The sequence below is a fragment of the Hemitrygon akajei genome, unplaced genomic scaffold, assembly GCF_048418815.1.
Source record: "Hemitrygon akajei unplaced genomic scaffold, sHemAka1.3 Scf000144, whole genome shotgun sequence".
Taxonomy (NCBI): Eukaryota; Metazoa; Chordata; class Chondrichthyes; order Myliobatiformes; family Dasyatidae; genus Hemitrygon; species Hemitrygon akajei.
The window spans coordinates 572,147-597,506 of record NW_027332030.1 but is presented as its reverse complement, the minus strand read 5'-3'; the positions used below and the strand labels follow the sequence as shown (position 1 = coordinate 597,506).

The following is a 25,360-nucleotide window of genomic DNA, read 5'->3' as shown; positions in this document are numbered from 1 at the left end:
CAATAACACAGAGCTGCTTGGTTGCTTAAGATTGTTATACCCAGGGGTGGTAGTGGGGAAACACTCCCACGACCTATTAAATGCTCCCAGTGGCGTGCGACTCAAACAGCCTCTGACAATCAGGTCCAGCTCCTGGCCTTCACGTGTGAATTAGCTACTATGCTTGGCAGAGGCATTTTTTCCGATAGGAGAAAGGGCAAATGCGGTTTACTGCCACCTGACAACCAGTCGCTTAGGGCAGATGGGGCTCATCGTTCGTGACTGGCAGCTCATCCAGAAGAAGGAAAACAGTGATCTCACGCTGTTACTTTGGGAGTAAACCCAGTGGGAAAAGTATAACCATATAACAATTACAGCACGGAAACAGGCCATCTCGGCCCTTCTAGTCCGTGCCGAACGGTTACTCTCACCTAGTCCCACTGACCTGCACTCAGCCCATAAGCCTCCATTCCTCTCCTGTCCATATACCTATCCAATTTTGCTTTACATGAGTATACCGAACCTGCCTCTACCACTTCTACTGCAGCTGGAGCCCCTAAGGCAGTCTTAGGTTGCATTCAACGCAGTCTGGCAACTCCTGTGACACTTCTGGTGCCAAGCTGTATCGGTCTCTGCAGTTCCTTTGTGTTCATCGTCTGCTAATGATGGAAACAATGCTTCAAATATACTCATATGTTGTCCTAACGGAAGTGCAGTCAGGATTGCAATTGGATATCGGGAAAATTCTCTTCAAAATTAATTAATAACAGGATATGAGTATTGGACATTTTCTGGGACATCTATCGCTGTCAATTCTGGTGTCTGTGAACACATTTTTACTTTCTGTCTTAGTATCCATGGAAACATTGAATTAATTCATGTAATCTCAAACACTGAATGTTGAAATGCAATTATAAAGTTCTTTGTCAGTTGAGCAATTTAACTTGGTGACCATGTTCTCTGTTCCCATGGAAGATGTTCAACAGAAACACAAGGAGACTCTGCGGGCACAAACTGAAACACTGAGAGTGAACACGATCCTGATGAGGGAGAAGGAGAAGGTTTTCCAGCTGGTTGATCGATACGCTGAGCTCACGGTCATTTCTACTGTTCGAGATCGGAGACTGGTGGAACATGAGCTGCTGGCAAGAGGCAGAGACCACGAGGAGTGGAGAGGGAAACATCTCCGCCGAGAGCTGGAAAAAATCCAGACTGAGCAGTTGTTCCAGAGCTGCTTTTCCCAGAGTAAATCCAAATCTAGGAATTCAGCAGCAGTGGCCGGAGTCCCGGGGATCGGGAAAACAACAATGGTACAAAAGATTGTTTATGACTGGGCCACGGGGAAAATATACCAACAGTTCCAGTTTGTCTTCAGCTTCAAATTCCGGGATTTAAACTCCATTAACTGCAGAATAAACCTGAAGGAACTGATTCTGCATCAATATCCTTACTTTGGGAATATCCTGAGAGAGGTCTGGAAGAACCCAGAGGGATTGTTGTTTATATTCGATGGTTTGGACGAATTCAATGACGAAATTGATTTTGCTGACAGTCGGGGAGACACAGAACCTCAGTACACATGCAAAGATCCTGAATTCAAGTGCAAGGTGTCTGACGTTGTGTACAGTTTAATCCAGGGCAAGCTGCTCCCAGGGTGTTCAGTGCTGGTGACCACCCGCCCCACTGCGTTACATTTATTGGAAAAGGCAGAAATCAGTGTCTGGGTGGAAATCCTGGGATTTGTTGGTGAGGAACGGAAGGAATATTTCATCAGACATTTTGAAGATCAGAAGGTGGCGGAAGCTGTTTTCAATTATGTGAAGGAGAACAAAATCCTGTACACCATGAGCTACAACCCCTCCTACTGCTGGATCCTCGCTCTGACACTGGGCCCCTTCTTCACACAAAGAGTCAGGGACCCACAGCGAGTTCCCAAGACCATCACTCAACTGTACTGCTACTATATTTACAACATCCTGAAAAACCACGGCCGTGAGATTGAGAACCCCCGTGATGTGTTACTCAGGGTTGGTCAGATGGCCTTCAGAGGAGTGTTCGAGAAGAAGATTGTGTTTAAAGATGGAGATTTGATCAACTACAATCTGCAGCCTTCCCAGTTCCTGTCCGGGTTCCTGATGGAGCTTTTGGAGAGAGAGGATTCTGCCCAGAGTGTGGTGTACACATTCCCACACCTCACCATCCAAGAGTTTGTAGCTGCAGTCGCACAATTCCTGAATCCACACCCTGGGGATATCCTGAAATTCCTCACTAAAGCCCACAACACGGCAGATGGGCGATTTGAGGTATTTCTCCGTTTTGTTGCTGGTCTCTCCTCCCCAATGACAGCTCGGGGCCTGGAGGAGTTTCTGGGTCGATTCCCTCATGAAACAACCTGCCGGGTGATTGACTGGGTGAAGGAGGAGGTTAAACGCCAGAGTGGAAACACAGAGAGTGAAGCTGATAAAAGGAGCCTCCTGAACACATTGCACTACCTGTTTGAGTCTCAGAATCCTGGACTGGCTCAGGCCGCACTGGGATCTGTGGAAATACTTTCATTCAGTGGAATGACAATGACTCCGATTGACTGTGCGGTCCTGTCTCATGTCATCGGACTCTGTGATACAATAAAACACCTCGACCTGGGGAACTGCCACATTCAGTGTGAAGGAATCCAGCGGCTGGGACCCGTGCTGCACAAGTCTCAGAAGTTGGGGTAACTTGATTTTTCTCTCACTCTGAACTGTGAACCTGTTCCATTGTGTTGTTTCAATATAAAGGAATTTCGGTAAATTTGTAGTAAATCAGATTGTGAAGAATTGTGACAAATGCCCAGGGGATCAGTCAGTAATTCCCCAAGGACGGAAGGGTTCTGTGCTTTCTTGTGAAGGATGTTGGAAACTTCATCAGATCAGTGAACAACGGCCATTGGTTTAATGGTAGTAAATCACAGGAATGACCGTGTTTCTCGCTGCCTGTGACAGGTCCATTGACAATGTTTCTTCTCACTGTTACCGACACTGACTGCAGCAGGTGGGTCAGAGATTCACAACCCCTTCCCGGTGAGGGACAAGAGACCGTCAGCAGACGGTACCAGTGAGAAGGAAAGAAATACCATTGAGAGATTGTCCTCCCACTGCCCTTCCCCGTGTGTGACTTTGCTCACTTCCAGATACACAGAGAGCAAGTGCGCATTTCCTCTGGGCCTCTGTTCAGACCCAACACACACGTACAAAAAATTTCTGCATCCTCTCGTCTTGTAGGATTATCGTTTACCCTTGGGATCCTACTGTTGGACCTCTCATCCCAATCCCCCTTCCATTCTTTGGAATCTCGCCCCCATCCCCATTCCTCCTGTGGGATCTCTACTACTCTTCCCTCATCCTCCTGTGAGATGTCTTTTCCACACACCCCCCCCCCCCTTCCTGTGAGATCTCTCTTCACCATCTCCCTTTCATCCTGTGAGATTGCTCTTCGCCAACCCCCTTCCTCCTGTGAGATTTCTCATCCCAATTCCACATCCTCCTGTGGGAACTCTCTTCCACATCCCTCCTCCTCCTGGCCGATCTCTCAACCCGTTCCCCCTTGCTCCTGTGGGATCTGTTTTCCCCATGCCTCATCCTGCTGTGGGATTTCTCTTCCACACTCCCATGCCACCTGTGGGATCTCCCTTCCCCATCCCCTTCTTCCTGTGGGATACCTTCCTCCTGTGGGTTCCCTCTTCCCCATTTCCCTTCCTCCTGTGGGATCTCTCTTCCCCCATCCCCCTTCCTCCTGTGGGATCTCGCTTCCCCATCCCGCTTCCTCCTGTGGGATCTCCCATCCCAATCCCCTTCTTCCTGTGGGATTCCTTCCTCCTGTGGGTGCTCTCTTCCCCATCCCCCTTCCTCCTGTGGGTTCTCTCTTGCCCATCCCCATCCCCCTTTCGCCTGTGGGAACTCTCCTCCCCATAGAATCATAAAATCATAGAACACTACAGCACAGAAAACAAGCCATTCGGTCCTTCTAGTCTGTACCAAAACCTTATTCTGCTAGTCCCAATGACCTGCACCCAGTCCATAACCCTCCAGTCCTCTCCCGTCCATGTATCTATCCAATTTATTCTTAAAGCTTAAGAGTGAGTCCACATTTTTCACATCAGATGGCAGCTCGTTCCACACTCTCACCACTCTCTCAGTGAAGAATTTCCCGCTAAACCTTTCCCCTTTCACCCTGAAGCCAAGTCCTCCTGTAATTTATTTCTCCTAATCTATGTGGAAAGAGCCTATTCGCATTTACCCTGTCTATACCCCTCAGAGTTTTGTAAACCTCTTTGAAATCTCCCCCCATTCTTCTGCGTTCCAAGGAATAAAGTCCTAACCTGTTCAATCTTTCCCTGTAACTCAACTCCTGAAGACACGGCAACATCCTAGTAAATCTTCTCTGCACTTTTTCAACCTTACTGATATCCTTCCTATAGTTCAGTGACCAAAACTGCACACAATGCTCCATATTTGGCTTCACCAATGTCTTTTACAACCTTACCATAATATTCCAAATCCTAAACTCAACTTTGATTTATGAATGCCAGAATGCCAAAAGCCTTCTTTACAACCCTGTCTACCTGTGACGCCACTTTCAGGGACTTACGTATCTAAACCCCCAGATCCCTTTGTTCCTCCACACTCCTCAGTGCTCTACTGTTTATTGTGTATGTCGGACCTTGATTTGTCCTCCAAAATGGAACACTTCACACTTGTCTGCATTAAATTCCATCTGCCATTTTCTGGCCCATTCTTCCAGTTGGTCCAGATTCCTCTGCAAGCTTTGAAAGCCCTCCTCGCTGTCCACAACGCCTCTATCGTAGTGTCATCAGCAAACCTGCTGATCCAATTTATCACATTATCATCTAGATCATTGATACAGACAACAAACAACAATGGTCCCAGAACAGATCCCTGAGACACACCACTACTCACAGGCCTCCAGTCTGAGAAGCAATCATCCACCACAACTCTCTGTCTTCTCCCACACAGCCAATTCGAATCCAGTTTACAACCTCTCCATGGATACCTAGTGTCTGGACCTTTAGAACTAACCTCTTATGTGGGACCTTGTCAAAGCCCTTACAAAAGTCCATGTAGACAACATCCACAGCCTTTCCTTCATATGCATTCTTGGTAACCCCCTCGGAAAACACTACAAGATTCATTAAACATGATCTACCACACACAAAGCCATGCTGACTATTTTTAATCAGCCCTTGGCTGTCCAAATCCTTGTATATCCGATCTCTCAGAACACCTTCCGATAATTTACCTACTACTGATGTCAGGCTTACTGGCCTATAATTACCTGGTGTACTTTTGGAGCCTTTTTCAAACAACGGAACAACATGAGCTACCCTCCAATCCTCCGGCATTTTAAATATTTCTGCCAGGGCCCCTGCAATTTTTACATTAGTCTCTCTCAAGGTCCAAGGAAATATCATGTCAGGCCCGGGGGATTTATCTACCTTTATTCACTGTAAGGCAGAAAGCAGCTTCTCCTCTATAATCTCTATATGTTCCATGACACTGTTTGTTTCCCTTAATTCCATATCCGCTATGCCAGTTTCCTGAGTAAACACTGACGCAAAAAAACTGTTTAAGATCTCCCCCATCTCGTGAGGCTCCACACATAGACGACCACTCTGATCTTCTCGGGGATCAATTTTGTCCTTTACTATCCTTTTACTCTCAATATACTTGTAGAAACCCTTCGGGTGTACCTTCACATGGTCTGCCAAAACAACCTCATGTCTTCTCTTTGCCTTCCTGATTTCCTTCTTTAGTATTCCCTTACATTTGCTATACTTTTCAAGTATCTCATTTCTTCCCTGTTGCCTATACCTGCTAAACACCTACTTAACCAGATCAGCAATATCCCTTGAAAACCAAGGTTCCCTATGCCTGTTAAATTTGCCTTTAATCCTGGCAGGAACATGCAAACTCTGCACTCTCAAAATTTCACCCTTGAAGGCGTTCCACTTACTGAACACATCCTTGCCAGAAAACAACTTATCCCAATCCACTCTTCCCAGATCCTTTCTCATTTCAACAAAATTGGCCCTTCTCCGATTCAGAACCTTAACTGGTGGACCAGTCCTATCCTTATCCATAATTATCTTGAAACTAATGACATTATGGTCACTGGACCCAAAATGTTCACCTACACATACTTCTGTCACCTGACCTGTCTGGTTCCCTAATAGGAGATCAGGTACTGCACCCTCTCTCGTTGGTACCTCAATATATTGATTTAGAAAACTTTCCTGAACACATTTGACAAAGTCTACGCCATCTAACCCTTTCTCAGAGTTGGCGTCCCCGTCAATATGTGGAAAGTTAAAATCCCCTACTTTAACAACTTTCTGTTTCTTACATCGGTCTGCTACCTCTTTACAGATTTGCTCCTCCAATTCTCTCTGCCTATTGGACGGTCTATAATACAACCCTATTCGTGTGGTCGCACTTTTCCCGTTCCTCAGCTCCACCCATATGGCCTCTGTAGACGAGCCCTCCGGGCTGTCCCGTCTACGCACAGCTGTGATATTCACCCTGACTGGTAATGCCACTCCTCCCCCTTTCATCCCTACCCCCTATCACGTCTGAAACAATGGAAACGCGGAACATGAAGCTGCCAGTCCTACCCCTACTGCAACCAAGTCTTACTGATAGCTATAATGTCGATATCATCATGTGCCAATCCACGCCGTAAACTCATCTGCCTTACCTACAATACTCCTTGCATGGAAATAGATGCACCTGAGAACATTTCTATCACGTACAATCCTTTGATATCTGTCTATTCAAGCAGTCCTCGTATGACCCTTATCCTCCTCCACCTCACTATCTGCTCTAACACTCTGGTTCCCCTCCCCCTGCAATCTAGTTTAAAACCCCCGGAGCAGAACTTGCTAACCTACCGGCAAGGATGTTAGTCCCTCTCCAGTTCAGGTGCAAACTGTGAAATTCGAACTGGTCCCACCTCCCCTGGAAGAAAGCCCAATTGACCAGAAACATGAACCCCTCCCTCATGCACCATCCCCTCAGCCACGTATTTAGCTGCATTATCTTCCTATTTCTAGCCTCACTAGCACGTGGCATGGGTAGCAAGCCACCTGTGAGATCTCCCTTCCCCATCCCCCTTTCATCCTCTGGGCTCTCTGTTCTCACACTCCCTTCCTTCCAACTGTTGGATCTCTCCTCAGCATCCACCTTCTCTCCTACTCATCCCCCAACCTCCTGTATGATCTCGCTTCCCCACCCACTTCCTCCTGTCTCATCTCTCATCCCCATGCCCCATCATCCTATGGGATCTCTCATCCCCGTCCCCCTTCCTGCCGTGGGATCTCTCTTCACCATACCCCTTCCTCCTGTGGGATCTCTCACTCCCATCCCCCTTCCTCCTGTGGGATCTCTCTTCCCCATACCCCTTCCTCCTGTGGTATCTCTCTTCCCCATCCCCATTCCTACAGTGGAATCTCCCTTCTCCACCCCCCATGCTCCTGTGAGATCTCTCTTCCGCATCCCCATTCACCCTCTGGGGCCTCTGTTCCCATCCCACTTCCATCTGTGGGATCTCACTTCCCCATCAACTTCCTGCTGTTGGATCTCTCTTCCGCATCCCACTTCATCCTGTGGCATTTAACCTCCCCACCCCTTCTTCCTGTGGGATCTCTCTTCCCCATTCCCCTTGCACCTGTGGGATTTAAACTCCCCACCCCTTTCTTCCTGTGGGATCTCTCTTCCCTATCCCATTTCCTACTGTGGGATCTCTCTTCCCCATCCTCCTGAACCCTGTGGGGGCTCTGTTTCCATCCCTCCACTTCCTATGGGATCTTGTTTCCCCATTTCCCTTCCTCCTGTATATCTCTCTTCCCCATTCCCCATCCTCCTGTGGGATCTCTCTTCCCCATTCCCCATCCTCCAGTGGGATCTCTCTTCCCCATCCCCCTTCCTCCGGTGGGATCACACTTCCCCATCCCACTTCCTCCTGTGGCATTTATTTTCCCCATCCCTCTTCCTCCTATGGGATCTCTCCTACTCATCCCCCAACCTCCTGTATGATCTCGCTTCCCCACCCACTTCCTCCTGTCTCATCTCTCGTCCCCATGCCCCATCGTCCTATGGGATCTCTATTCCCCATCCCCCTTCCTTCTGTGGGATCTCTGTTCCACATCCCCCTTCCTCCTGTGGGATCTCTCTTCCCCATCCCCCTTCCTCCTATGGGATCTCTATTCCCCATCCCCCTTCCTTCTGTGGTATCTCTGTTCCACATCCCCCTTCCTCCTGTGGGATCTCTCTTCCCCATCCCCCTTCCTCCTATTGGGTCTCTCTTCCCCATCCCCCTTCCTCCGGTGGGATCGCTTTTCCCCCTCCCCTTTCGTCCTGTGGGATCTCTCTTCCCCTTCCCACATCCTCCTGTGGGATATCCCTTCCCCATCTTCCCGCCTGAGTGAAATCTCCTCCCCACACCCCTTCATAGAATCATAAAATCATAAAACACCAGCGCACAGAAAACAAGCCATTCGGCCCTTCTGCTCTGTGCCGAAACTTTATTCCGCTTGTCCCATTGACCTGTACCCCGTCCATAACTCTCCAGACCTCTCCCATCCATGCATCTATCCAGTTTACTCTTAAAGCTTAAGAGTGAGTCCGCATTTTCTACATCAGATGGCAGCTCGTTCCACACTCTCACCAGCATCTGAGTGAAGAATTTCCCCCTAAACATTTCCCCTTTCACCCTGAAGCCAAGTCCTCCTCTAATTTATCTCTCCTAATGTATGCAGAAAGAGCCTATTCGCATTTACCCTGTCTATACCCCTCAGAGTTTTGTAAACCTCTTTGAAATCTCTCCGCATTCTTCTGCGCTCCAAGAAATAAAGTCCTAACCTGTTCAATCTTTCCCTGTAACTCAACTCCTGAAGACCCAGCAACATCCTAGTAAATCTTCTCTGCAATGTTTCAAATTTACTGATATCCTTCCTATAGTTCAGTGACCAGAACTGCACACAATACTCCAGATTTAACCTCACCAATGTCCTATACAATCTCACCGTAATATTCCAACTCCTATACTCAGTACTTTGATTTATGAATGCCAGGATGCCAAAAGCCTTCTTTACAACCCTGTCTACCTGTGACGCCGCTTTCAGGGACTTATGCATCTGAACTCCCAGATCCCTTTGTTTCTCCGCACTCCTCAGTGCCCTACCATTTACTGTGTATGTCCTACCTTGATTGGTCCTTCCAAAATGCAGCAGCACACACATGTCTGCATTAAAGTGGTGACTAGTGGTGTGCCTCAGGGATCTGTACTGGGTCCAATGTTGTTTGTCATATATATTAATGATCTGGATGATGGAATGGTAAATTGGATTAGTAAGTATGCAGATAATACTAAGATAGGTGACGTTTTGGATAATGAAGGTTTTCAAAGCTTGTTGTTCAAAAATTTAGGCCAGTTAGAAGAGTGGACTGAAAGATGGCAGATGGAGTTTAATGTTGATATGTGTGAGGTGATACATTTTGGTAGGAATAATCCAAAAAGGACATATATGGTAAATGGTAGGGTACTGAGGAATGCAGAAGAACAGAGTGATAAAGGAATAATGGTGCATAGTTCCCTGAAGGTGGAATCTCATGTGGATAGGGTGCTGAAGAAAGCTTTTGGTATGCTGGCCTTGATAAATCAGAGCATTGAGTATAGGAGTTAGGATGTAATGTTAAAATTGTACAAGGCATTGTTAAGGCCAAATTTGGAGTATTGTATACAGTTCTGGTCACCGAATTATAGGAAAGATGTCAACAAAATAGAGAGAGTACAGAGGAGATTTACTGGAATGTTACCTGGGTTTCAGCACCTAATGAACAAGTTAGGTCTTTATTCTTTGGAGCGTAGAAGGTTGAGGGGGGACTTGATAGAGGTATTTACAATTATGAGGGGGATAGATGGAGTTGACGTGGATAGTCTTTTTTTCCATTCAGAGTAGGGGAGATTCGAACAAGAGGGAATGAGTTGAGAGTGAAAGGGCAAAAGTTTAGGGGTAACACAAGGGAGAACTCCTTTACTCAGAGAGTGGTAGCTGTGTGGAACGATCTTCCAGTAGAAGTGGTAGAGGCGGATTCGATTTTGTCATTTTTAAAAAATTGGATAGGTATATGGACAGGAAAGGAATGGAATGGGGGGTTATGGGCTGAGTGCAGGTAGGTGGGAGTAGGTGAGAGTAAGCATTCGGCACAGACTAGAAAGACCGAGATGGCCTGTTTCCGTGCTGTAATTGTTATATGGTTATATGTCATACGTCATAAATTCCATCTGCCATATTCTGGCCCATTTTTCCAATTGGTCCAGATCCCTCTGAAAGCTTTCCTCGCTGTCCACAATGCCTCCACCGTAGTGTCATCAGCAAACCTGCTGATCCAATTTATCACAATATTATCTAGATCATTGATATAGACAACAAACAACAATGGTCCCAGCACAGATCCCTGAGTCCCACCACTATTCACAGGCCTCCAGTCTGAGAAGCAATCATCCAATACCACTCTCTGTCTTCTCCGACTCAGTCAATTTCGGATCCAGTTAACAACCTCTCCATGGATACCTAGTGTCTGAACCTTTTGAACTAACTTATTACGTGGGACCTTGTCAAAGGCCTTACTAAAGTTCATGTAGACAACATCCACAGCCTTTCCTTCATATGCATTCTTGGTAACCTCCTCGAAAAACACTACAGGATTCATTAAACACAATCTACCACATACAAAGCCATGCTGACTATCTTTAATCAGCCCTTGGCTGTCCAAATCCTTGTATATCCGATCTCTCAGAACACCTTCTGATAATTTACCTACTACTGACGTCAGGCTCACTGGCCTGTAATTACCTGGTGTACTTTAGGAGCCTTTTTCAAACAACGGAACTACATGAACTACCCTCCAATCCTCCGGCACCGCACCCGTGGCTGAGGACATTTTAAATATTTCTGCCAGGGCCCCTGCAATTTCTACACTAGTCTCTCTCAAGGTCCGAGGAAATATCATGTCAGGCTCGGTGATTTATCTACCTTTATTCACTGTAAGGGAGGAAGCAGCTCCTCCTCTTTAATCTCTATATGTTCCATGACACTGTTTGTTTCCCTTAATTCCATATCCGCTATGCCAGTTTCCTGAGTAAACACTGACGCAAAAAAACTGTTTAAGATCTCCCCCATCTCGTGAGGCTCCACACATAGACGACCACTCTGATCTTCTAGGTGGCCAATTTTGTCCTTTACTTTCCTTTTACTCTTAATATATTTGTAGAAACCCTTCGAGTTTACCTTCACATTTTCTGCCAAAGCAACCTCATGTCTTCTTTTTGCCTTCCTGATTTCCTTCTTTATTATTCCCTTACATTTTCTATACTCTTCAAGTACCACATTTGTTCCTTGTTGCCTATACCTGCTAAACACCTTCTTAACCAGATCGCCAATATCCCTTGAAAACCAAGGTTCCCTATGCCTGTTAACTTTGCCTTTAATCCTGGCAGGAACATGCAAACTCTGCACTCTCAAAATTTCACCCTTGAAGGCGTTCCACTTACTGAACACATCCTTGCCAGAAAACATCTTATCCCAATCCACTCTTCCCAGATCCTTTCTCATTTCCACAAAATTGGCCCTTCTCCAATTCAGAACCTTAACTGGTGGACCAGTCCTATCCTTATCCATAATTATCTTGAAACTAATGACATTATGGTCACTGGACCCAAAATGTTCACCAACACATACTTCTGTCACCTGACCTGTCTGGTTCCCTAATAGGAGATCAGGTACTGCACCCTCTCTCGTTGGTACCTCAATATATTGATTTAGAAAACTTTCCTGAACACATTTGACAAACTCCACGCCATCTAACCCTTTCTCAGAGTGGGTGTCCCCGTCAATATGTGGAAATTTAAAATCCTCTACGATTACAATTTTCTGTTTCTTACATTGCTGTGCTTCCTCTCTACAGATTTGCTCCTCCAATTCTTTCTGCCTATTGGACGGTATATAATACAACCCTATTATGTGGTCACACTTTTCCCGTCCTCAGCTCCACCCATATGGCCTCTGTAGACGAACCCTCCGGGCTGTCCTGTCTACGGACAGCTGTGATATTCTCCGTGACTGGTAATGCCACTCCTCCCCCTTTTATCCCTACCCCCTATCACGTCTGAAACAATGGAAACCCGGAACATGAAGCTGCCAGTCCTGCCCCTCCTGAAAATCAAGTCTTAATGATAGCTATAATGTCGAAATCATCATGTGTCAATCCAAACCCTAAACTCATCTGCCTTACCTACAATATTCCTCGTATGGAAATAGATGCACCTGAGAACATTTCTATCACGTAAAAACCTTAGATATCTGTCTATACAAGCAGTGCTCGCATGATCCTTATCCTCCTCCACTTCACTATCTGTTCTAACACTCTGCCCCCTCCCCCTGCAATCTAGTTTAAAACCCCCGGAGCAGAACTTGCTAACCTACCGGCAAGGATGTTAGTCCCCCTCCAGTTCAGGTGCAAACTACCCAAATCGAACTGGTCTCACCTCCCCTGGAAGAAAGCACAATTGTCCAGAAACATGAACCCCTCGCTCATGCACCATCCCCTCAGCCACGTATTTAGCTGCATTATCTTCCTATTTCTAGCCTCACTAGCACGTGGCACGGGTAGCAATCCACCTGTGAGATCTCGCTTTCCAATCCCCCTTTCATCCTCTGGCCTCTTTGTTCCCTCTCCCCCTTCCTTCCAACTGTTGGATCTCTCCTCAGCATTCACCTTCCTCCTGTGGGATCTCTCATCCCCATCCCCCTTCCTGCCGTGGGATTTCTCTTCCCCATCACCCTTCCTCCTATGGGACCTCTCATCCCCATCCAGCTTCCTCCTGTGGGATCTCTCATCCCCATCCCCCTTCCTGCCGTGGGATCTCTCTTCTCCACCCCCCATGCTCCTGTGGGATCTCTCTTTCGCATCCCCTTTCACACTCTGTGGCCTCTGTTCCCATCCCACTTCCATCTGTTGGATCTCTTCCCCATCCCCCTTCCCCCTGTGGGATTTAAACTCCCCACCCCTTTCTTCCTGTGGGATATCTCCTCCCTATCCCATTTCCTACTGTGGGATCTCTCTTCCCCATCCACCTGACCCCCGTGGGGGCTCTGTTTCCATCCCTCCACTTCCTATTGGATGTTGCTTCCCCATTTCCCTTCCTCCTGTACATCTCTCTTCCCCATTCCCCATCCTCTTGTGGGATCTCTCTTCCCCATCCCCCTTCCTCCTGTGGGATCTCTCTTTCCCATCCCCATTACTCATGAGGTAACTCTCCTACTCATCCCACATCCTCCTGTGGGATCTCTCTTCCAAATCCTCCATGTGGGATCTCTCTTGCCCATTACGTTCCCGCTATTAGATATATCTTTACATCCACTTTCCTGCCCTAGCATCTCTTTACCCGATTGCACTTCATCCTGTGGGATCTCACTTCCCCATCCCCCTTCCTCCTGTGGTATCGCTCTCTCCCATCTCCCTTCTTCCTTTGGGATCTCTCTTCCCTATCCCCCTTCCTCCTGTGGGATATCCCTTCCCCATCTCCCTTCCTCCTGTGGTATCTCTCTTCCCCATCCCTTTAGTTCGTGTGGGATCTCTCTTCCCCATCCCTTTAGCTCGGGTGGGTCCATTTCACTGTGTCCCATTGACATTTCGGCATTTCGGTCAGGAACACTTTCCTCTCCATCGGGGAATGGGACAGAATATGTGGAGTATACAGGGTCACACCGACAGACTAAATTACTGACATTCGGTGAATACGGTGGAGCTGGGCAGGGAGGGCAATAAGAGTGATGGGAACTCCAATCAGTGATTTACTGAAGAGTTTAATGTTTCCTGGAATATCCGAGTGAGAGAAATTCCCCCAGACCCACGGTTTGAATCACTTTGTTCATCAATCTGTCTGTTTGTGTTTAGACTGAGTAATAATGAACTGGGAGATTCAGGAGTGAAACTGGTGTCTGCGGCTCTGAGGAACCCGGAGTGTAAAATACAGACAATGTGGTAAGTACCAGACTGTGGGAGATTGTGTTTACAGTCGCTGGGTGTCTGACACTGAACATTAATGTGATCAGTAGAAACAAAGAAACATAGAAAACCTACAGAACAATACAGGCCCTTCGGCCCACAATGCTGTGCCGAACAGTCACTACCTTAGAATTACCTCGATTTTACCCAAAGCCCTCTATATATCTAAGCTCCATGTAGCCATCCTGGGGTTAAAAGACCCGATCGTTTCCGCCTCCACCATCGCCGCCAGCAGCCCATTCCACGCACTCACCACTCTCTGTGTAAAAAAACTTACCCCTGACATCTCCTCTGTACTTACTTCCAAGCACCTTAAAACTATGCCCTCTCGTGCTAATAGTTTCAGCCCTGGGGAAAAGCTTCTGACTATTCACATGATCAATGCCTCTCATTATCTTGTACACCTCTATCAAATCACCTCTCATCCTCCGTCACTCCAAGGAGAAAAGGCCGAGTTCACTCAACCTATTCTCATAAGGCATGCTCCCCAATGCAGGCAAAATCCTTGTAAATCTCCTCTGCAAACTTTCTATCGTTTCCATGTCCTTCCTATAGTGAGGCGACCAGAATTGAGCACAGCACACCAAGTGGGGTCTGACCAGGGTCCTATATAGCTGCAACATATAACCATATAACAATTTTAGCACGGAAACAGGCCATCTCGGCCCTTCTCGTCCATGCCGAACGCTCACTCTCACCTAGTCCCAGTGACCGGCACTCAGCATATAACCCCCCATTCCTTTCCTGTCCATATTCCTATGCAATTTTACTTTAAATGACAATACCGAACCTGCCTCTACCACTTCTACTGGAAGCTCATTCCACACAGCCACCACTCTCTGAGTAAAGAAATTTCCCCTCGTGTTCCCCTTAAACTTTTGCCCCGTAACTCTCAAATCATGTCCTCTTGTTTGAATCTCCCCTACTCTCAATGGAAAAAGCCTATCCACGTCAACTCGATCTATCCCCTTCATAACCTCTCAACTCTTAAACATTACCTCTCGACTCTTAAACTCAGTCCCATGACTGATGAAGGCCAATACACCGTACGCCTTCTTAACTACAGAGTCAACCTGCATAGCAGCTTTGAGTGTCCTGTGTACTCGGACCCCAAGATCCCTCTGATCCTCCACACTGCCAAGTCTTACCATTAGTACTATATTCTACCAGCATATTTGACCTACCAAAATGAACCACTTCACACTTATTTGGGATGAACTCCATTTGCCACTTCTCAGCACAGTTTTGCATCCTATCAATGTCCCGCTGTAACCTCTGACAGCCCTCCACACTATCCTCAACACCCCCAACCTTTGTGTCATCAGAAAATTTACTAACACTACCCTCCACTTCCTCATCCAGGTCATTTATAAAAATCACAAAGAGTAAGGGTCCCAGAATAGATCCCTGAGGCACTCCACTGGTCACCGACCTCCATGCAGAATATCACCCATCTACAACCACTCATTGTCTTCTGTGGGCAAGCCAGTTCTGGATCCACAATGCAATGTCCCCTTGGATCCCATGCCTCCTTACTTTCTCAATAAGCCTTGCATGGGGTACCTTATCAAATGCCTTGCTGAAATCAATATACACTACATCTACTGCTCTACTGCTCTACCTTCATCAATGTGTTTAGTCACATCCTCAAAAAAATCGTTCAGGCTCGTAAGGCACAACCTGCCTTTGACAAAGCCATGCTGACTATTCCTAATTATATTTTGCCTCTCCAGATGTTCATAAATCCTACCTCACAGGATCTTCTCCATCAACTTACCAATCACTGAAGTAAGACTCACTAGCCTATAATTTCCTGGGCTATCCCTACTCCCTTTCTTGAATAAGTGAACAACATTCGCAATCCTACAATCCTCCGGAACCTCTCACGTCCTCATTTATGATGCAAAGATCATCGCCAGAGGCTCAGCAGTCTCCTCCCGCACTTCCCACAGTAGCCTGCAGTACAGCCCGTCATGTTCCGGTGACTTATCCAACTTGATGCTTTCCAAAAGCTCCACCACATCCTCTTTCTTAATATCTACATTCTCAAGCTTTTCAGTCCACTGCAATTCATCCCTACAATTGCCAAGATCCTTTTCCGTTATGAATACCGAAGCAAATGCTTTATTAAATACCTCCGCTATTTCCTCTGGTTCCATACACACTTTTCCATTGTCACACTTGTTTGGTCCCGTTCTCTCACATCTTATCCTCTTGCTCTTCACATACTTGCAGAATGCTTTGGGGTTTTCCTTAATCCTGCCCAGCAAGGCCTTCTCATGGCCCGTTCTAGCTCTCCTGATTTCATTTTTAAGCTCCTTCCTGCTAGCCTTATAATCTTCCAGATTCATATCATTACCTAGTTTTATGAACCTTTCATAAGCTCTTCTTTCCTTCTTGACCGGATTTACAACGGCCTTTGTACACCACGGATCTTGTACCCTACCATCCTTTCCATGTCTCATTGGAACGTACCTACTCAGAACCCCACGCAAATATCCCCTGAACATGTTCTACATTTCTTCGGTATGTTTCCGTCAGGACATCTGTTTCCAATTTATGCTACAACTTCCAGCCTGATAGCCTCATAGTTCCCCTTACTCCAATTAAATGTTTCCCTAACTTGCCTGTTCTTATCCCTCTCTAATGCTATGGTAAAAGAGATAGAATTGTGATCACTGTCTCCAAAATGCTCTCCCACTGAGAGATCTGACACCTGGCCAGGTTCATTTCCCAATACCAGATCAAGTACAGCCTCTCCTCTTGTAGGCTTATCTACATATTGCGTCAAGAAACCTTCCTGAACACACGTAACAAACTCCACCCCATCTAAACCCCTCACTCTAGGGAGATGCCAATCAACATTTGGGAAATTAAAATCTCACACTTCAACAACCCTGTTATTGTTACTCTAGTCCAGAATCTGTCTCCCTATCTGCTCCTCGATGTCCCTGTTACTGTTGGGTGGTCTACACAAAACACCCAGTAGAGTTATTGACCCCTTCCTGTTCCTAACTTCCACCCACAGAGACGCCGTAGACAACCCCTCCATGACGTCCTCCTTTTCTGTAGCCGTGACACTATCTCTGATCAACAGTGCCAGGTCCCCACCTCTTTTGCCTCCCTCCCTGTCCTTTCTGAAACAATTAAATCCTGACACTCGAAGTAACCATTCCTGCCCCTGCACCATCCTAGTCTCTGTAATGGCCACCACATCATATCTCCGAGAGCTGATCCACGCTCTAAGCTCATCCGTTTTATTCATCATACTCCTTGCATTAAAATAGACACTTCTCAAACCATCGGACTGAGTGCCTCCTTCTCTACCACCTGCGTATCCTCCCTTTCACACTGTCTCCAAATTCTCTCTACTTGTGAGCCAACCTCCCTCTCCTCCGTCACATCAATTTGGTTCCCTCCCCCCGGCAAATCTAGTTTAAACTCTCCCCAGGAGCCTTAGCAAACCTTCCTGTCAGGATATTGGTCCCCTTGGGATTCAAGTGCAACCCATCCTTTTTGTGCAGGTCACACCTGCTCCAAAAGAGGTCCCAATGATCCAGAAACCTGAATCCCTGCCTCCAGCTCCAATCCCTCAGTCACACGTTTATCCTCCACCTCATCCTAATCTTATTCTCACTGTCACGTGGGACAGGCAGTAATTCCGAGATCACTACCTTTGAGGTCCTGCTTCTCAAATTACTTCCTAACACCCTGTACTCTGTTTTCAGGACCTCTTCCCTTTTCCTACCTATGTCACTGGTACCAATATGTACCACTACCTCTGGCTGTTCTCCCTCCCACTGCAGGATATCTTGGGCGTGATCAGAAAATCCTGGACCCTGGCACCTGAGTGGCAAACTACCATCCGGGTTTCTTTCCTGTGTCCACAGAATCGTATGTCTGACCCCAAAACTATAGAGTCCCCTATCTCTGCTGCCTTCCTCTTCCTTTCCCTGCCCTCCTGAGCCACAGGGCCAGATTCTGTGCCAGAGGCATTGACACTGATGCTCCCCAACCCCGTAGGCCAGCCCCCTCCGGCGGTAATCAAACAGGAGTACTTATTGTCGAGGGGTACAGCCACAGGGTTACTCTCTAGTACCTGCTTCTTGCCCTTCCCTCTCCTGACTGTGACCCACTTCTTCAGTCTCCCGTGGCCCCGGTGTGACCACCTGCCTGTAACTCCTCTCTATCACCTCCTCGCTCTCCCTGACCAGACGAAGGTCATCGAGCTGCAGCTCCAGTTCCCTAACTCGGTCCCTAAGGAGCAGCAGCTCGACACACCGGGTGCAGATTTTGCCGTCCAGGCGGCTGGGAGTCTCCAGGATCTCAAACATCTGACACCGAGCACAGAAGACCAGCCTCACACACATACTCTCTGTCTGTATCGTAAACAGATAACCTACCTCGCCTCGACCCTTTATCACCGAAGCCCCGTTGTGCCAAAGCCTTCCTACTCTGTCTCCCGCTCCCCTGACGCTCGCTCTGTAAATCTGTCTTCCTTTTAAACTCTTCTCGCTGTTCTCACTGGCCGACTTGCGCAGTCGTGCTGAAGAAAAAAATCACTAATGGTGTTACTGATAAACACTGGGGATTTGTACCGTCTCCTGTCTCTCTGTGTCCTTCACCCTCACTCTCTCATCTCCAGGTTGGTCAATGTCGGTCTCAAAGATTCTGGTGTCGAGGATCTCGTCTCCGCTCTTAGTACAAACCCATCACTGACGGAGCTGGACCTGAGTGATAATAAACTGAGAGATTCAGGAGTGAAACTGCTGTCTGCGGCTCTGAGGAACCCGGAGTGTAAAATACAGAAACTGTGGTAAGTACCAGACTGTGGGAAATTGTGCTTACAGTCACTGGGTGTCTGACACTGAACATTAATGTGATCAGTAATTGTGTTACTGATAAACACTGGGGATTTGTACCATCTCCTGTCTCTCTGTGTCCTTCACCCTCACCCTCTCTCATCTCCAGGCTGTGGGGTGTTGGACTCACAGATTCTGGTGCCGAGAATCTCGTCTCCGCTCTCAGTACAAACCCATCACTGACCCATCTGAACATGGGTGAGAATAAACTGGGAGATTCAGGAGTTAAACGGGTGTCTGCGGCTCTGAGAAATGCGGAGTGTGAAATACAGAAACTGGAATAAATACCAGACTGTACGAGATTGTGCTTTCAGTCACTGGGTGTCTGACACTGAATATTACTGTGATCAGTAGAAACAAAGAAATATAGAAAATATAGAGCACAATATTGGCCCTTCAGGTTCGTAAGGCACGACCTGCCTTTCACAAAGCCATGCTGACTATTCCTAATCATATTTTGCCCTTCCAGATGTTCATAAATCCTACCTCTCAGGATCTTCTCCATCAACTTAGCAACTACTGAAGTAAGACTCTCTAGGCTGTAATATCCTAGGCTATCCCTACTCCCTTTCTTGAATAAGGGAACAACATCCGCAACCCAACAATCCTCAGGAACCTCTCCCATCCTCAGTGATGATACAAAGATCATTTCCAGAGTCTCAGCAATCTCCTCCCGCACTTCCCACAGTAGCCTGGGGTACATCCCGCCATCTCCCGGTGACTTTTCCAACTTGATGCTTTCCAAAAGCTCCAGCATATCCTCTTTCTTAATATCTACATTCTCAAGCTTTGCAGTCCACTGCAAGTCATCCCTACAATCGCCAAGATCCTTTTCCGTCGTGAATACTGAAGTGAATGATTCATTAAATACTTCCTCTATTTCCTCCGGTTCTATACGCACTTTTCCATTGTCACACATGTTTGGTCCTATCCTCTCAGATCTTATCCTCTTGCCCTTCACATATTTGTAGAATGCCTTGGGGGTTTTCCTTAATCCTGTCCGTCAAGGCCTTCTCATGGCCCCTTCTAGCTCTCCTGATTTCATTCTTAAGCTCCTTCCTGCCAGCCTTATAATCTTCCAGATTCATATCATTACCTCATTTTTTGAACCTTTCGTAAGCTCTTCTTTTCTTCTTAACTAGATTTACAACGGCCTTGTGCACCACGGATCTTGTACCCTACCATCCTTTCCATGTCTCATTGCAACGTACCTACTCAGAACCCCATGGAAGTATCCCTTGAACATTTTCTACATTTCTTCGGTACGTTTCCCTGAGAACATCTGTTTCCAATTTATGCTTACAAGTTGCAGCCTGATAGCGTCATAGTTCTCCTTCCTCTAACTTGCCTGTTCCTATCCCTCTCTAATGCTATGGTAAAAGAGATAGAATTGTGATCACTATCTCCAAAATGCTGTCTCACTGAGAGAACTGACACCAGGCCAGGTTCATTTCCAAATAGCAGATCAAGTACAGCCTCCCCTCTTGTAGGCTTATCTACATATTGTGTCAAGAAACCTTCCTGAACACACCTAACAAACTCCACCCCGTCAAAACCCCTCACTCAAGGGAGATGCCAATCAATATTTGGGAAGTTAAAATCTCACACCTCAACAACCCTGTTGTTGTTACTCCTTTCCAGAATCTGTCTCCCTATCTGCTCCTCGATGTCCCTGTTACTGTTGGGTGGTCTATACAAAACACCCAGTAGAGTTATTGACCCTTTCCTGTTCCTAACTTCCACCCACAGAGACGCCGTAGACAACCCCTCCATGACTTCTTCCTTTTCTGCAGCCGTGACACTATCTCTGATCAACTGTGCCACGCCCCCACCTCTTTTGCCTCCTTCCCTGTCCTTTCTGAAACATCTAAAACCCAGCACTTGAAGTAGCCATTCCTGCCCCTGAGCCATCCAAGTCTCTCTAATGACCACAACATCATAGCTCCAAGAGCTGATCCACACTCGAAGCTCATCCGCTTTATTCATCATACTCCTTGCATTAAAATAGACACATCTCAAACCATCGGACTGAATGTGTCCCTTCTCTATCTCCTGCCTATCCTCCTTTTCGCATTCTCTCCAAATGTTCTCTATTTCTGAGCCAACCTTCCTCTCCTCCGTCACATCAGTTCATTTCCCACCCCCAGCAATTCTATTTAAACTCTCTGCAACAGCCTTAGCAAACCTTCCTGCCAGGATATTGGTCCCCCTGGGATTCAAGTGCAACCTGTTCTTTTTGTGCAGGTCACACCTGCTCCAAAAGAGGTCCCAATGATCCAGAAATCTGAATCGCTCCCTCCTGTTCCAATCTCTCAGCCACACGTTTATCCTCCACCTCATCCTAATCTTATTCTCACTGTCTTGTTGCACAGGCAGTAATCCCGAGATTACTACCTGTGCGTTCCTGTTTCTCAACTTACATCCTAACGCCCTGTAGCCTGTTTTCAGGACCTCTTCCCTTTTCCTACCTATGTCATTTGTACCAATATGTACCACGACCTCTGGCTATTCGCACTCCTACTGCAGGATATCTTGGACGCGATCAGAAAACCCCAGACCCTGGCACCTGGGAGACAAACTACCATTATTCACGTGTTTCATTCCTGCGTCCAAAGATTCGCCTGTCTGACCCACTAACCACAAACTCCCGTATCTCTACTGCCATCTATTCCCTGCCCTTCTGGACCACAGGGCCAGACTCTGCGTCAGAGGCACGGCAACTGTTGCTTCCCCCCACGCCCCCGCCTTAGGCCGCCACCCCACCCCGGCAGTACTTGAACAGGAGTACCTATTGTCAAGGGGTACAGCCACAGGGGTATTCACTAGTGCCTGCTTGTTGCCCTTCCCTCTCCTGACTGTGACTCACATCTTCAGTCTCCCGTAGCCCTGGTGTGACCACCTGCCTGTAACTCCTTTCTATCACCTCCTCGCTCTCCCTGACCAGACGAAGGTCATCGAGCTGCATCTCCAGTTCCCTAACTCGGTCCCTAAGGAGCTGCAGCTCGACACACCTGGTGCAGATGTTGCCGTCCAGGAGGCTGGGAGTCTCCAGGATCTCCCACATCTGACACCGAGCACAGAAATCCAGCCTCACACACATACTCTCTGTCTGTATTGTAAACAGATAACCTCCCTCTCCTCGACCCTTTATCGCCGAAGCCCCGTTGAGCCAAAGCCTTCCTACTCTGTCTCCTGCTCCTCTGACGCTCGCTCTGTAAATCTGTCTTCCTTTTAAACTCTTCTTGCTGTTCCCACTGGCCGACTTGCACAGTCGTGCTGAAGAAAAAAAATCAGTAATTGTGTTACTGATAAACACTGGGGATTTGTACCGTCTCCTGTCTCTCTGTGTCCTTCACCCTCACTCTCTCTCATCTCCAGGCTGAGGGATGTCGATCTCAAAGATTCTGGTGCCGAGGATCTCGTCTCCGCTCTCAGTACAAAACCATCACTGACGGAGCTGAACCTGAGTGATAATGAACTGGGAGATTCAGGAGTGAAACTGGTGTCTGCGGCTCTGAGGAACCCGGAGTGTAAAATACAGAAACTGTGGTAAGTACCAGACTGTGGGAGATTGTGTTTACAGTCAGTGGGTGTCTGACACTGAACATTATTGTGATCAGTAATTGTGTTACTGATAAACACTGGGGATTTGTACCGTCTCCTGTCTCTCTGTGTCCTTCACCCTCACTCTCTCTCATCTCCAGGCTGAGGGATGTCGATCTCACAGATTCTGGTGCCAAGGATCTCGTCTCCGCTCTCAGTACAAACCCATCACTGACAGAGCTGAACCTGAGTGATAATAAACTGGGAGATTCAGGAGTGAAACTGGTGTCTGCGGCTCTGAGGAACCCGGAGTGTAAAATACAGAAACTGGGGTAAGTACCAGACTGTGGGAGATTGTGTTTACAGTCACTGGGTGTCTGACACTGAACATTAATGTGATCAGTAATTGTGTTACTGATAAACACTGGGGATCTGTACCATCTCCTGTCTCTCTGTGTCCTTCACCCTCACTCTCTCTCATCTCCAGGCTGAGGGGTGTCGGTCTCACAGATTCTGGTGCTGAGGATCTCGTCTCCGCTCTCAGTACAAAACCATCACTGACCGAGCTGGACCTGAGTTTGAATGAACTGGGAGATTCAGGAGTGAAACAGGTGTTTGCGGCTCTGAGGAACCCGGAGTGTAAAATACAGAAACTTCAGTAAGTATCAGACTGTGGGAGATTGTGTTTACAGTCACTGGGTGTCTGACATTGAACATTAATGTGATCAGTAATTGTGTTACTGATAAACACTGGGGATTTGTACCGTCTCCTGTCTCTCTGTGTCCTTCACCCTCATTCTCTCTCATCTCCAGGCTGAGTGATGTCGGTCTCACAGATTCTGGTGTCGAGGATCTCGTCTCCGCTCTCAGTACAAACCCATCGCTGACGGTGCTGAACCTGGGATCAAACTCGCTGAAAGACCGATCTGTCCCCGCTCTCCGCCGCCTCATACTGAACTTCCCGAGTCTGGAGTGGATCTGGTGAGTGTTTGTATTAATGTTCAATGAGATAAAATATCAGCGGATCCGCGGGTTTTCTGGTGATAATTTGTCTGTGAGTGTTGTTGAAACATTAACACCGGTCCCCTGTTACTGACAGTGTTGTGTAATCTGTTTATTTCATCTTTGTTCTCCCATCTGTTTCAGGCTGGTGGGGAATCGGTTCAGTGAGACCGGGAAGAAGGAACTGAGATCTCTGCAGGAACCCAGACCCGGACTGACAGTGACCGTGTGAACATCTGAATGTGTGAAAATCCCCGCCCTCGGGATGGGGACATTTTGGCCGATTTCCCGCCCTTACCTTTAATGGTCGCGCGCCGGGGGTGATTCCCAACGGTTTTAACCGAACCGGCTCGGGTCTCTCGCGCTCTGCGTCGCTGGGAGCGGTCCCGCAGTAACGTATTTCCGCCTGTTGTCCGGCGGGGCAGCTTCCGCAGGATGTGCGTGTTAGAGACTCCCACGTGACACCCCTGGGAATTATCCAGACAGGAAGAGCTCGGGGTCCGGGGCTCAGTCTGGGACACCGGTGTGCCGAGGTGGGATTATCCCGGGAGAGAATCATTTTGCTCCCTTTGCTAAGGACGGTGCATTCGGCAGCCTGGCCGATATAATGATGTTAAATGGACAAATCCCTCGGCAGTGACCCTGGATCTGCAGCGATCTCGGACACGGCCCTGAAGTGTGATTTTATAATCATCGGTTCCCCGATGCAGAGTGACGGTCTGAAACGGGACTGATTATTCAACCGGTCACTCGTTGTCGCCGGTCAGTTAATTGTGTGTGACCTGTGAGTGAGTCGGGAGCAGCTTATTTATTCCCGCACGTCAGCAGCTCACTCGTTGTTTAATTTACATTTGTCATGATGAAATCAATAAACCGCTGTAACTTTCCGTCTTGGTGTCGGACTTGAGTCTCATGAAAGGAGAAACAGTGTCCTGGAGTTACTGCTGTCCCCCCGCCCCCCGCCCCCGGTGAACTGCAATAATTGTTCTGAGCTCCTCACACTGGTGCAGCAGCGTCTCAGTGTCTGGGTGCCCAGGATCGCATATCCACCCTACCCCCATCGTGGCTGATTGCCCCCGCAGACAGTTAAAATCGACTGCAATGTCAGACGTGATTTCACTTGGGTCCTGAGTACGATAGGGATGGGGGAAGGCATACCGGCGTTGAGCCACATCATTCCATCACAGACTTCCAGGGTCAGACACAGAGTGAAGCTCCCTCAACACCGACCCATCACCCCACCCTGGGTTAGAGCCAGAGTGATTCTCCCCCCACACTGTCCCATCACACACTCCCGGGGTCAGACACAGAGTGAAGCTCCCTCAACACCGTCCCATCACACACTCCCGGGGTCAGACACATAGTGTATCTCCCTCCACACTGTCCCATCACACACTCCCGGGGTCAGACACAGAGAGATTCTCCCTCCACACCGTCCCATCACACACTCCCGGGGTCAGACACAGAGTGAATCTCCCTCCACACCGTCCCATCACACACTCCCGGGGTCAGAGACAGAGTGAATCTCCCTCCACACCGTCCCATCACACTCTTCTGGGGTCAGACACAGAGTGAATCTCCCTCCACACCGTCCCATCACACACTCCCGGGGTCAGAGACAGAGTGAATCTCCCTCCACACCGTCCCATCACACTCTTCTGGGGTCAGACACAGAGTGAATCTCCCTCCACACCGTCCCATCACACACTCCCGGGGTCAGAGACAGAGTGAATCTCCCTCCACACCGTCCCATCACACTCTTCTGGGGTCAGACACGGGAACAAAAAGGTCTGCAGTTCTCGAGTTGAAACAGATTACAGAGGAGACTCTCATTGTGTTCATCTTGGAACT

General features: G+C 47.8%; 1 protein-coding gene across 2 annotated transcripts in view; it reads left to right on the top strand.

Annotated features, from left to right (window-relative positions):
- Positions 1–24,396, top strand: part of LOC140723898 (NACHT, LRR and PYD domains-containing protein 12-like) — a 64,747-nt gene extending 40,351 nt beyond the window's left edge. For both annotated transcript variants that reach the window (XM_073038437.1, XM_073038439.1), the window contains 8 exons: positions 955–2,692; positions 13,992–14,078; positions 18,748–18,918; positions 22,343–22,513; positions 22,669–22,839; positions 22,995–23,165; positions 23,321–23,488; positions 23,654–24,396. In XM_073038437.1, coding sequence (XP_072894538.1) covers positions 955–2,692; positions 13,992–14,078; positions 18,748–18,918; positions 22,343–22,513; positions 22,669–22,839; positions 22,995–23,165; positions 23,321–23,488; positions 23,654–23,741 — 2,765 coding nt within the window. In that variant the 3' untranslated portion in view covers positions 23,742–24,396. The remainder of the gene's footprint in view (positions 1–954; positions 2,693–13,991; positions 14,079–18,747; positions 18,919–22,342; positions 22,514–22,668; positions 22,840–22,994; positions 23,166–23,320; positions 23,489–23,653) is intronic.
- The last annotated feature ends 964 nt before the right edge of the window (positions 24,397–25,360 follow it).